Source organism: Python bivittatus, unplaced genomic scaffold (assembly GCF_059951505.1).
Source record: "Python bivittatus isolate LINGU-HERP-01145 unplaced genomic scaffold, Pbiv_v1 ctg000850_np1212, whole genome shotgun sequence".
Taxonomy (NCBI): Eukaryota; Metazoa; Chordata; class Lepidosauria; order Squamata; family Pythonidae; genus Python; species Python bivittatus.
This window is the reverse complement of record NW_028277112.1, coordinates 809,635-823,568: the sequence shown is the minus strand read 5'-3', so window position 1 is coordinate 823,568 and position 13,934 is coordinate 809,635. Positions and strand designations below refer to the sequence as shown.

The 13,934-nt window shown below is 36.5% G+C and overlaps 1 protein-coding gene across 1 annotated transcript in view; it reads right to left on the bottom strand.

Annotated features, from left to right (window-relative positions):
* Positions 1 to 13,934, bottom strand: part of RNF180 (ring finger protein 180) — a 77,490-nt gene that overhangs the window by 46,668 nt on the left and 16,888 nt on the right. Inside the window, 3 exon segments of the mRNA XM_088129989.1 lie at positions 3,570 to 4,195; positions 4,198 to 4,479; positions 12,239 to 12,334. Of these exon segments, the coding sequence (XP_087986115.1) occupies positions 3,570 to 4,195; positions 4,198 to 4,479; positions 12,239 to 12,293 (963 nt within the window). The 5' untranslated portion in view covers positions 12,294 to 12,334.

Below are 13,934 nucleotides of genomic sequence, written 5' to 3'. Positions count from 1 at the left end.
GTATCTTTCACTGCTGCAGCCCCTGAATCAAGGGGTTAGAATGAAAAGAGAAGTATTGAACTGTCGTGATGTTTGTATGCATGTCATGATATTGCAAGCCCATATGAAAGGGGCAGAATTTATGCTGTGAAAGTGTGATGCTATCTTCATTATTTTGATGAAAGCAGGAAGCTTCTGCAGATGTTCCTTTAATTCTTTCTCAGAGTCTTTTATCATAAACAATCAAATCAATCATCTTTTTCATTCATTCCTTTTCCATTTGTACACACAAATAGACTTATGCTTAAACCCTGCATTTGAAACAAACAGACCTTTTTCTAAGCAAATATTCACCAAACAATCATGATTTTCATTCATTCTTGGGTCTCCAATAATATTTTCTGTACTGTCTCATCTTATACCCATTCATATGTTCATGTTACCTAACTTTCCCCCAGATTGCATACATTCATAAACTTGTATATTTTTTCTCAAAACATACCTGTTAGTATCATTCACTAGAAAGCAAGATGCATCTATCACAACCTGCAGATTTCTAATTTAAAGTGGTTTTTAACAATCTAGACGACAACTGTTAATACATTTTAGCCCTTTCATTCATAATTAAACCTACACCTCCCTTTCCACCCCACCAGATCAACCCCCCTTCTTTCTGATGTATTATATTCTTGTCTTACTTTCACAAAATGACAACTTCCCATCCCATCCTGCTTTTTACCATTGGGACCTCTTGCTTTACAAGTTGCAGTCTTCCATGTGCTATAGTCTTCAACAGATGGCCCCATGAATATTGACTTCTATTACCATCATTGCTTTGGACAGAAAAAGCATTCATGTAACGCTTTTGTAGTAAGATACAGGAAGAGCAGACCATATTACCAGCCTTAGTTGTACTCATGCACATGCAGCATTCCGTGATAATAAGGACACAATACCAACTAGAACAACGCTCATCTTTTAGTTAGGAAGATATTTTATTTAAAGATTTAATATCAGTTATTCTGGGAATGTTAAAAATGCTGGCTAGCCATCATAAAATTTAACATGAGAATGATATATCTAGAGGCAACTGAAGGTTACTGAAAAATGCACATAAATCTCTCGTAGAAAACAGTTACATTTTAGCATGCAGTGTATTTGTTCAAGAAGGCAGATAAACTAAAATAACTATGATATCTTACATGAGTAAAAATATTGCTTAGCTTCTGGGTGCTTACAGGAATGTCTCTCCTGGCAAGATTCAACCCTCATACATTGTTTTAAGAAAGGAATGCCGAATGTCCCAATCCCACACAAAGTGAAAGGGTTGGGGGCCTGATGATGCTCCTTCTGTGGATGGTACCACACTTTGGAGCATCTTGCCTCCTGAAATAGGAACTGCCACTGACCTCTTGATCTCCAGTGCTTGGATCAAGGATTTTTACTTGTATTTTATTCTAAATAGAAATAATTAAAAATAGGCAAACATTTCTTCTGTATGGTTCTAACAGGGAACATATGTACATCTTAGGGTAAGACCTAGAGGCCAAGGTCTGGGGCCACACAGCTCATCCCTATCCTCCAAATGAGCAGTTATATTTATTATCTTTACTTCTATAGGTCCTTTTGTTAAATACTAGTTAGCAGTTCAGGATTTCACAATAGTTATGACAATCACAGATCCGTTCTAAATAGTCACTTGTGCCACTCTTTTATGGCTTTGGTTAAGCAGGCATTCATATAACACTTTCTTAGTAACCAACCATAGGTATCTGCTACTATGTCACACAGAACAGCAAAAAATGATGAAATGTAGATTGGGATGTCACAATGCCAATTCTGGCCTTTCATAATTGCACCCTGATGTTGGACACCAGTACATAAACCACAGTGTTTGTGTCATGATCTTTTGATGCATGCTTTGTCACTTGTCTCCCCTTGCATATGTAAGAGCTCAATACAAATAGCTGATCAGGAGAGTGGTTGTCTAAAATTTGGAATGTTTACAGCTGTTTTGTTGTCACTGACATACCACTTTAGACTTGAAGCAATTATTTTTCTCTACAGGGGCAGGGTACCTATTATATGGCCCATTCTATAGGGCTCAAGGACTTTCTAACTAGTAGGGCAGTTGACCTGACCTCTGGTGACCATTCAGTCTTTAATATACACCCAAACTGAGAACAATGAAGGAAATTGGAGGGCAACTGGAATACCGAGGAAAACATATCTCAGATTGGACAGAACACAAGTAAGAGTTCATTATTAAGTCTATTCTGTGGTGATTATGCAGCCCCAAAGCCATTTTTTCCCCTTTATCATTATGCCTTTGTAATGAGGTTTTGAGGGGATTAAAATTGAGAGAGCAAACAGGATTCTTGGTAGCTTGTTGTCACGTTTGCAAAATACTTCGAGGACATGAATTAGCAGTTCAGTCTGTAGAACTGTCCAGAGCTTTGTCTGGACAGTTTTCCAGTAACTTTTTATTTGAAGGCCATCATAATATAGACAAAATACTAGGTAGTATATCACCTGTTTGCTCTGTGTCCTTTCTAGATTAATATTATATTTAGTAGGAAAGGTGTGTTCAGCTGAGTCCAATAGTTTATAAATATATTCTACAACAAAGAATGGTCTTGGCCTCAGTAAAGGGAGTAAGACAGTAAGAGCAATCACTGGACTCTAAAAAGCTAATTATAGTTTAGCATTCAACATTCCTTTCCTAGGCAGGTTGCTTGGTCACGTGATGGTTGACCAGATGCTTGGATAAAAAAATTTTCTCTGTCCATAACAATTGGGTTTATCTCTGGTTTTGAAATTGAACTTGTGTAGGATGATTTTTGCAGGGAAGGAAACGGAAAGAATGTCCAGCTGTTTCTTCCTGGAAGTAGGCCTTCCCAGTAGTGATGCTGTGTTGAAATGCTCCCTTCTGAATCATGACTGATGCCTACAATATTATCTTTTCAACATCTATTTTATTCTCCCAGGCCTTTTAATTTCATTTTTAATGAACATGTTAATATTATGCTACACTGGAATTTGTCTACTTTTATTTCTGCTTTTGTTACCACTGCATCAAGTTCAAATCCTAATGACTTCACAGACAAGTGCGTGCCATTTCAATTTGTCTTTGTTCTCCAAGGACAGTCCTGTAATCTCTTTGATACTTTCCATCCATTTTACTCATTGCTGTCATTGTCGTCATTATCTTCTCATATTTACAGTTATTTGTTGTATATTTTAACCCACGTTTACATTTTAATCACAATTTCAAAATGTTTATAAGTACACTGAGAAAACTTTGTTTGAAAGAAAGCATTTACATTTCAGAATAGGAACTCAAATATAAATATGATACTGAATGTATATTTCGTGATGAGTATAGACTACTGCTCTACAAAACAAAAAAATGCTGGAAATATGGAAAATAAAATTGAGATAAATAGTTATAATGTACGATAGGTTATTTTTAAGTTTAGAAGCTCCAAGGACACTTTCAGAAAAAATTTCACAATACACCAAAGCTCCACTCAGTAATCATAGAAAAATTCTTCATCTAATATAATCTATAAAATTGTTTTAATACATACCTGGTCTTGGCAGTTATCTTTTCTCCCCAAATTGTTCAACTGGTTTCTTTTTCTCTTGCACAACTCTTGATTAACAGTTGTGAAGGGCTGAAGAAGATCAAAAGATGTATTGGGCAGCTGCACAATACTTTCTTTTGCAATATTCTCTGATGAAGGTAAGAACAGCTGGTGATTAATAGCAGCACTCTCAAGATAGCTTTTTGAAGCTTTCCAAACAGGATTAAACCCAGTTTCGTCTTGTGCTAATATCCTGTGAGAAGTAACTGAAAAATTCTTTGAAAGCTCAGTAGTATCAGATTCAAGTCGGAACTGAAAATAGTTACGTACTTTGTTGGATTTCAATGGTAAGCAATCTTTTGAGTTAAAATGCTGTGTTTCGTGTTGCCTAGAGAAAACAGGTCCCTCAATTGTGGATATTCCATAGAAAGTAGGTAGCAAGACAAGCCTCTTTCTCAAACTCTGTGGTATTCTATGAAAAGCTTTTATAGTGTATCCGTCATTCAGAGCCACTGAAGCTGAAATACTTGTTTTTAGATCAGACCCTTTGAAGCATAGTTTTTTATTATTCATCTCAAAGTTAGCTGATTTTACCTCTAGGCAGAGTGCCTCCATTAATCTTCCAGTACTTTAGCCAGATATGGAACTCTTCGATTTTCAGCTCTCAGAATTCCACCTGTAGTACTCTCATGTATTTTTTTAGTAGAATCAAAATGGCATTTACAAAGTGACAAGTGCTTTACTTGTGATTTTGGTAATCTAACTGTAGTAGCTATCTGGCAGCCAGTTTGTCTTTTGCAAATATGTATATTTGTAAGCTGTCCACATAAACATGCTGTATTACTGATAAAGTTACATTCTCCAAGGCAAGCCTCACAAAATGAGCAGTTCAGTTTTCCAGTTGTCCATCTGCCTATGGAAGAAAATAAACCATTAATTCTTCATAATTCATGAGATAAGAAATGGTCATGAAGTCAATTTTCTCCCACAAAATAGGAAAGACTATATATATTTCTCATTTTATAACTGAAATATAATCAAGTAACAAAAGCAATCAAATATCAAAAGACAAAACCTAATATTTTTGAAAAAAGTTCCTTGAGATAAATACATTTTGGAAATGTTCAAATGTTAAAGTTCCATTGTAAACATTTAAAAATATTCTCTGATACTACTAAATACTCTGGTTTTATATTTACACTAGCTACTGAGTATTTTTGAACATTAAGCAGTCTTCAAACATCTTAGAAATTATAATACTATGTGCAGTTAGTATTACCAGACAAATAAGCTTACTGAAGTTTGGAGCTTAGTTGCATACCAAAAGTGGATAGCTTATGAACATTTTATTGTTTTCACTGAGGTACAGGTAGTCCTTGTTTAACAACCATTAGTTTCATGATGGTTTGAAGTTACAACTGCCTCAGAAAAAGTGCTTTATAACCTGTACTTGCACTTATGACTGTCACACCACCCCTTGCAGTCACGTGATCACAATTTGCAACCTTTTTTATGATGGTCCTTAATTGAATCACCACGAGCATTAAGTGAATCACGTGGTTGTTAAGTGAATTCCAGCATAAAATGTCCATTGGGGAAGCTGGATTCATTTAATATGTGATTCAGTTAACAACCATGTGATTCGCTTAACGACCCCAGCGATTCACTTATCGACCATTGTAAAAATGGTTGTAAAATTGGATCCGGTCATGTGGTGATGCAACCATCCTCAACAACCAATTTCCCGGTCCCTATTGTTAAGTGAGGACTACCTGTACTGCAGGAACAGAACCATCTGCTGTTGGTGATAAAGTGGGCATCGTATAGAGACAGTTAAAATGTTTGAGTCCAAATACCCATCATGACAATTAGAAGCAGTACAATGGATTCAGTGTAAGAGGACTAATATATTTAGGAAGCAACTTTTTTGTTTGTAATATATTTGTATTTGGGGCCTAATTCAAAGTAGTGATTATTACCTTTAAAGCCTCTGATGGTACAGCTCTGGGATATATAAGACAATGCCTTGCTAAAATAGAACCTCCAACTAGCCTGGTCATCAAGACAGGGCCTAATGTAGGTCCCTCTCCTTGTGAGGTACCTAGAGCATGGACAAGGCAACAGGCCTCCCCAGTGGCAGTCCCCAGTTTATGAAACACTCTCCCTGCAGAGCAGTATTTCTCAACCTTGGCAAGTTTAAGATGTGTGGACTTCACCTCCCAGAATTCTGGAAGCTGAAGTCCACACAAAGTTGCTAAGGTTGAGAAACACTGCTGTAGAGGTATAGATGGCCACATTTCTGCTAGCATTTTGCAGCAAGCTAAAGCAGTTTTATTTCAGCATGTGTTTGGTCCTTGGATTAAAAGAGTTTAATTTTAAGGATACCTATGTTTTTATTAACGGCTTTAAATTATATTATGTTAACTAATTATGTGGGGCTTTTATTTTTGTTTTGACTTTTGCATTTGACTTTCTTGTATTCTACCCAGAGTCCATTAGGACAGGATGGTTTATTACTATTGTTAAATAGATACATAAATTGTAGCAAGATAAAGACTGCAGTGTTAGTCATCTGCAAGGTAGGTTTCCCATTTTGAAGTAGCTTTTTCCTATATTTTCTGAAATATGTTGTACAGTCTGTTCCTTGTGAATTATAGCTTTGAATACCCTTTCATTTTGGAGTTCTTGTGACATATACAGACATACATGGAAGTCTGTGTATGATGAGAATGACAATATGTAGCAATGAATCATGATCAAATACAATTCCATGATCTGTAGGGAATACATTCTCTTAGGCAGAGAGTGTAAATTTGGCTTTATGTATGGGACAATACAAGGAACACAAGACATGCAAGTTTAGATTTCACTGAAGAATAAAACACAGATTTTAAGACAGAGATGTAAACTGACTATTTTGATTAAAGAAAAGACATTGTCTAGCTTTGTTTCTACTTGGAAACGGCTCTTGGACTTTTTACTTGAGACTCAAAAAAATGAACTATTGATTTTGGGGTTTGATGACTGCTTTATTTTGTAATTAGAGAGATACTTTGTATTAATTTGTTTTATATTATTTGTTGATATAGATATATATTATAGTTTTTCAAATATTAGAGTAAGAAGTGAATGTATTTTATATTTATACCTATACCAAAGTTGGACGTTACTTTACTTTTTTTCTTCTATATATATTTTTTTCTTTTGTCATTTTCTTTTTTCTTCTTGTCTTTTTATCCTTTACTGAAATTTAATAAAGTTCTTTAAAAAAAGAGACAGAAGTGTATAATATATTGCTGGCTGTAGGCCACATTTAACATTCGGAAGGAGTCCAAGGATCACTGGGCAAAGTGATAGTGAAATCTACAGAATCTGGGTGTTAAATTTTGTTTTCCTGGATTTGGAGGCAAAGTTCTGAGGTCTACCATCTGGGTTTTTGAGCTATTTAATTCTGGATTAAGTTTCATGTTCTCCTGAATTTCCTCTTCAGAATGACAGCAAACCACATCACCAAATTTTATCCCTTTTAATAAGAGCGATCTCTGTATGCCACAAGCAAGGATGACCACATGCAGCCCTAACTTCTCTAACTCTACACTAGTAGCTAAACACACATTCTATACATTTGGTTACTGCTAAATTGCAGTGGCCCCTCAAGTCTTGCTGAGCTGCCTTATCGTAGTGATGGTGGTGGTGGTGGTGGTGGTGGTGAGGTGTTCTTGGGAGGGATGACCAAAGGACACTGGGAGTATATGGTAAGAGGATTTAATCCCACCAGGGCCACCCAAAGTGTGATGTCATCCCAGCTGACATCATGGGACTATCCAAGGGGTTGCTAAATGGATGGGGATCAAAAGGGAGTCAGTAAATGTCTGGGAGTCAATAGATGGTCGATAAATGATGGAAGGTCAACTGGGGTCAATTAATCTATTAGGGTCTCTGAAGAGCTCCACGCCAGTCCCTAGTCCTGAAGGTGAGGTGGCTAGCAGTGAGACAGTGTTACCCAGGGTTGGATGGTCAGCCACCAGCAAGAGCACCTGTAAGCTGTCTCTATCAGTTGTGTGTTGTTACTGGCCTCATTTATTATTATTTATACTACTATTAAAGTAGTATATATTAAATTATTTTCATATAATTTCATATAATCCATATAATAAATGTTTGGAGGTTGATGAATAATCTGAAACTTCATGAAGGAGTTGATGAGGTGAAGAGTTTGGGGACCCCCGAGCTAAAGCAAGCAGGCACCTATATTGGGCAGTGGAGATACAGAAATATGCTGGAGGCAGATGATCACTTTAGTGACACAAAAACCACATGGATAGACAATAGAAAGCGACTGATAATATAGAACCCAATGATGGGTCAGATATCACTGAGAAAGAGCTGAGGAACTTTCAGAGTACAAACGTAGAAGACAGAGAGAATGGCTGTGAAGGACAGGAGAAAGAGCCACTACCAAGGCACCAGTCAGATGAAAACTTTACAATAAAAGTAATACTGACCTACATGGCATTGGTTTCCTAGTTTGGTCTACCTTGAAGGACTGACATCAAATGGTGTTTACAATGTGGCTAGATTAAAGTCTCTGGAATGTATCATGGGGGAAAAGAAAATCTGAAGCTGCAAAGACAGAATTATAGTGAGAACTTGGAACCTAAGAAGCATGAGCATAGGAAAGCTCAATACAGTGAAAGATGAAGTGAATCAGCTACACGTTGACATCTTAGGCATCAGTGAATTGAAATGTACTAGAATTATACATTTTTAGTTAGAAGATCATACTGCTTACTACTCAGGACATGAAAAACAAATAAAGAAGGGCACTGCTTTCACAGTGGAAAAACAAGGAAAGTCTTTCAAAAGATCTCTGAATTCAGAAGGAGGATTCAATCTTAAATTGGTATGCTAAATGTCAATGGACAGATATTCAAAGATCATCAAAGATGGAACAGTATACTGACATTCTGTACAGTAGAAATGTCAACATCCAACGTATCTTAGAAGAGGTTCCCTACTTACAAGAATCTCTGGTACTAGTAGATGATGTCAGATGAGCATTCCAGTCATTACCAAGTTAGAAGGCTACAGGATTCCAACTTGGAGTATCTATGGAAACATGGTAAGCAATAGAAGAAGAATCTGTAAAGGTTCTAACCAAACTATGGCAGCAAATTTAGAGGATGACACAGTGCCCAGCAGACTAGAAGAGGTCAATGTACATTCCAATACCAAAGAAAGGAAACTAAACAAATGTGCAAACTAGTATACAATATTCTAATTTTACATGCTAGCAAAAGAATGCTTAGAATAATCCAATATGTATTATAGCCCTACATGTAAAGAGAGATGCCAGATGTTCAAGCTGGCTTTAGAAAAGGCCAAAGGGCAAGAAGACATTATTGCTGATGTAAACTAAATAATAGAGAAAAGCAAAGAATGCCAAAAAGAAATCCATATGTGGTTCACTGATTATAGAAATCCTTACTTGTGGTGATAGTTTCTGTTGATTACGTCAAGCTGTGAAATGTGCTTAAATAATGGGAATACCAGAACAACTCATTGTCCTCATGCAAAATTTATACTAAGGTCAAGAAGCCACAGTCTGGTTGGAACATGGCAAAACAGACTGGCTCCAGGTAGGCCAAGGAGTGAGACAAGGCTGTATATTTTCCCCTTATATATTCAACCTCTATGTCATTTAGTGAAGCTGGAGTGGAAAATTAGAATGGTTTTTAACATGGTGGAAGAAACATCAATAATCTGCGCTAAACAGATAATACTACTCTGATAGCTGAAAATGCAAATGAACTGGAAGTTCCAGTAATGAAAGTTAAGGAGCACAGTAAAAATGGGACTAAGATTAAATAAAAAGAAGACCAAATTAGTCTCAACAGGTAAAGCAACCAGCCTTAAAACTGACAATGAAGACACTGAAATGATGGATAGCTAAAGTAAGAAAGTCAATTTGATGTAGTACATATAGTCTACAGTAAATGGGACCAGAATTTCCATTGCTAAACAAACTGGTTGTAAAGCGCAATTATCACATGACTGTGCTGCTTAGTGATGGCAGTTCTGGCAGTCCTTGGTCATTGGCTAGTGTCCTTTTAAAGGTGCTGACTGCGGTTCGAGCAAGATGGCTATTCCCTCGTCTCCCAGTACCTAAAACGTGTCAGAGACTGCTGTCTTGTAGTCTCCTTGTGAGGAGCAAGTGTCTGGAGTGCTTGTAGGCAATTTCCTGTCCTCTCTTTGTCTGGAGAGGTTCGAAGAGTTGGTCTACTCACTGGCTCTTCATTCTTTGCCAATTCTGGTCCCATTTACTATCATTAACTGAGGACTATAGGTATTACATCAAATTGACTTTCTTACTTTAAGCGAGGACCAGCAGGTTGTTAAGCAAGGCTCTGATGTGATTGTGACTTCCAACTTCCTGCCAGCTTCCCCACTGACCTTGCTTGTGAGAAGCTGGCAGGGAAGGTCACAAATCATGATCACGTGACTGCGGGGGTGCTGTGCTGGCTGGAACTTTGAGGACCAGTTGTAACTACCATTCATTCAGCACCATCGCATATTTGAATGGTTGCTGAATGAGTGCTTGTTAAATAAACCACCTGTAGTTTAAGACACCAGGCTAGAAACTGGTAGACTGAGTTCTAGTCCTGCATAAGGCACAAAGCCAGCTGGGTGACTTTGGCCAGTCTCTTTCAGCCCTGGGAAGAAGGCAAAGGTAAACTACTTCTGAAAACCTTGCCAAGAAAACTGCAGGGACTTGTCCAGGCAGTTGCCAGAGTCAAGATGGGCGCACACCCACATGCACACCCACAAATTGTAAAAAAATAAAATTGATAAAATTAAAAGGAACCAGAAGTCAAGAAATGTGCCACAGACAACTTCTGAAGGAAGAAATGGCAGACTGAAAATGGCTCCATGAAAAGTGGAGCCAATGACCATGGCAAAGAATGAAGAGCTGGTGAGTAGACCCGCTCTTTGAACCTCTCCAGACAAAGAGAGGACAGGAGATTGCCTACAAGCACTCCAGACACTTGTTCCTCACAAGGAGACTACAAGACAGCAGTCTCTGACACGTTTTAGGCACTGGGAGACGAGGGAATAGCTATCTTGTTCAAACCGTAGTCAGCACCTTTAAAAGGACACTAAGTTCTCACACTTTCTTTTCTAATCACATTTGGAAATTGCTTATTAACTACTTTTCAGCTATTAGGCTAAGAGTTACATGGAAAAAGATGTTTTATTGGACATATAAAAGAAATTGGTTGATGCTGTAAAAATCAAAAAGGAATTACAAATAATAAAACAAGAGAGTGACCTGGATAATTCTTTTATATTAGATTTACAGAAGAGGTTTGTAAAAGCTTGGATGAATCTTGTGAGAAGGGGTAAAAAACAAATGAAAAGAAATCAAGTTCTACAACATTACTTCAATGGACTAAAGCAGTGTTTCTCAACCTTGGCAACTTTAAGATGGGTGGACTTCAACTTCCCCATGGCTGGCTGGGGAATTCTGGGAGTTGAAGTCCACCCATCTTAAAGTTGCCAAGGTTGAGAAACACTGGACTAAAAATTAAGATTGTTAGAAGGAAAAGGAAGGAATGTAAAGTTGGTTTATTTGATCAAGGTTAAAACAGAAATATTATTTCTGGCAACCCTTAATGGAGCTTTGCTGACACCAGGACTGAAATGATGAGGCTTTATGGATTTGTTCATAGATAGGAGATGGGACATGGGATGAAGAAATCATTAGTTGTAAATTAAGAGGATGTGAAAAGTTACTAAAATTGTTTATAGTTGTGATGGAGGTTGGAAGTCACTTCTTTATATATTTTTTTTTCTTTACTATATTCTTAATTTCCTTTCTTTCTTTTTATTCTGTTTTTTCTTTTCCTTTGCACTCCTTCCTTCCTTCCTTCCTTCCTTCCTTCCTTCCTTCCTTCCTTCCTTCCTTCCTTCCTTCCTTCCTGTATTAGTTTTTACTATTGCAATTATAACCTTTAATACAATTATTAGAAAAAAAAAAGAAATGTGTCATAGACTAGCACTTGGTAGAGTAGCAATGAAAGTCTTGGAAAAGATATTCAGATGCAGTGATCAGAATTGTGAAGGTGGTTTTCCCTGTGATACTCCATAGAAATGAAAGTTGGACTTTGAAGAGGCAGGATAGAAAGAATATTGATGTTTTTGAACTTTGGTGTTGGAGAAGACTCAAAAGAATACCATGGATAGTCAAGAAAACAGAGAAATGAATCACACAACAAATCCATCCAGAATTCTTATTCAAGACACAAATGATGAAGCTCAAATTACTACATTTGGACACATTATGTGAAGACCTAGCTTTCTGGGAAACTCTGTAACGCTGAGAAGGGTAGACAGAAAAAGAAGAGGACCAGCAGCAAGGTGGATTGACTCAATTAAAGTGGTGATGAATAAATTGTTGGAGGACCTGAAGGACCAAGCCGGGGACAGATCATTCTAGAGAAAATCTATTAATGTGGTCACTAAGAGCTCACACCAACTTGGTAGCAAATAATAATAATAATAATAATAATAATAATAATAATAATAATAATAATATCATCATCATCATCATCATCATCATCAAAACACAGTGGGAATTACTTACTTCAATCTGAATGAATGTAATAACTTACCTTTTCTGTTATATAAGTCACCCAATCTAAAAAAGCTTCTATGCTCATGTGCCATATGTTAGATTTATCCAGGGAGGTAATGGACAATCGAGGTTGCTATAAAATAAAATCCAATATATTATTAGCATTTGATATATTTTCAATTTGTAAAGTTTTTTGTTCATATTTCTACTTCCAGTTCCAAAAGCTTCCCCCTTAATATTATATGTGTTCATTCTAGGAATCTCTTTCCCCTTCTTTACTCTTTTCTCCATTCTCAATATTTCCACACACAAGCTAGTTTATTCTTAATAAAGCTCTCCTTCTTCTATACCCTTTCAACAAGCTTTAACAAATGGTTGATATCAAGTATGTCTTCTCCTTGCAATATAATACTAATACACCAAATTTATTTATTTCTTGCCTTTCTTCCATTCATGGAATGTAGGTTAGAATTTGTAAGTTTCCCATACATTCCCTGTCTCTGACCAAACCCAAGGCTGATTAGCTTCAGCAAGTAAATGCTTCATATTAAGTTCCTCATGTCATAATGCAGAACACACTGTTTTACAGTTAGATCCCAAATTATAAGTATGGTCTTTATATGTTTTGGTATAAACTGAAGGGATTACCCTATAATGTAAATTAAAAAATAATCATAATTATAATACTTTAATTTTTCAGATAGGAAACATACCTAATAGTTTTGACTAGATATTACTGAATCTGCAATATCTCCCTAATGATCTGAAAAGAAAATATATAATGTCCAGTGAAGACATACTATAACAATTGTACTGCAGTATGTGTTAGACTATAATTACCTATTGTGAGCTTTGACATATTCCAGTTTATCTCCAACTAACAGAATATTATTCTTCACTCATAGATATAACTTTTATGAAGGAAAGTATCTGAAAAAAGTATAAATCGTCAATGTTTTTAAAGAGTGTAGTATAGATTTTAAACTATAAAAGAAAAGCATACATTGTTTAAATATGGGAAATACTTCACATCAACAGGGCTTTTTATGTAGGATGACTGCTAGGTTTTCAATTTGATATCCCAAACCATAATGCAGCTCAGCCAAATTACTGTAGTTTCTGTGGTCTCCCTTATACTAGTATAATAACATTAAAGTTCATCCACTTATTCCTAATCTCACTTAACTGGTTTGTAGATCATGTCAGTTTCTAAACTGTTAAAGTACTAATGATGAGAAATATGTACAACTAGCATATACTATATTTGTCAGAGTCTGCACACTCAATCCCAAAGTTCAGTAAATCCTCTGGAGTCCAAAGAGTTCCATTACAGATTTCTTTATTTAGGAGAAACGCACAGCATCATAGTTTGTTGAGTCTGCCTGAACATAGCAAAGCCTTGTCTTTTTAAGCCCAACTTCCCCCCCTTCTAGGTTTCTATTCCCACTTGCAGCTCTTCGCGCCTTCCTCCAGTTCTCACACGTCCTGGCCTTGGATGTCTGGCTCAAGATAGAGATAACGGCACCTGGCCTCCTCCTTCCCCCCCTTATGGCAGGTCAAGCAAACGGTTAGAATAACATTCCCAGCATTACACTATTGATCTATGTTTAGCAATTAAAGCAAAAGTATAATTAGTAATTAAAGCATATTAAAACAATCGAAGAATCTGGTTTGCGTAGATCCTGACAATATTTATGGAACAATCATTTTTAATTTCTTGAAATGAAAAAGTA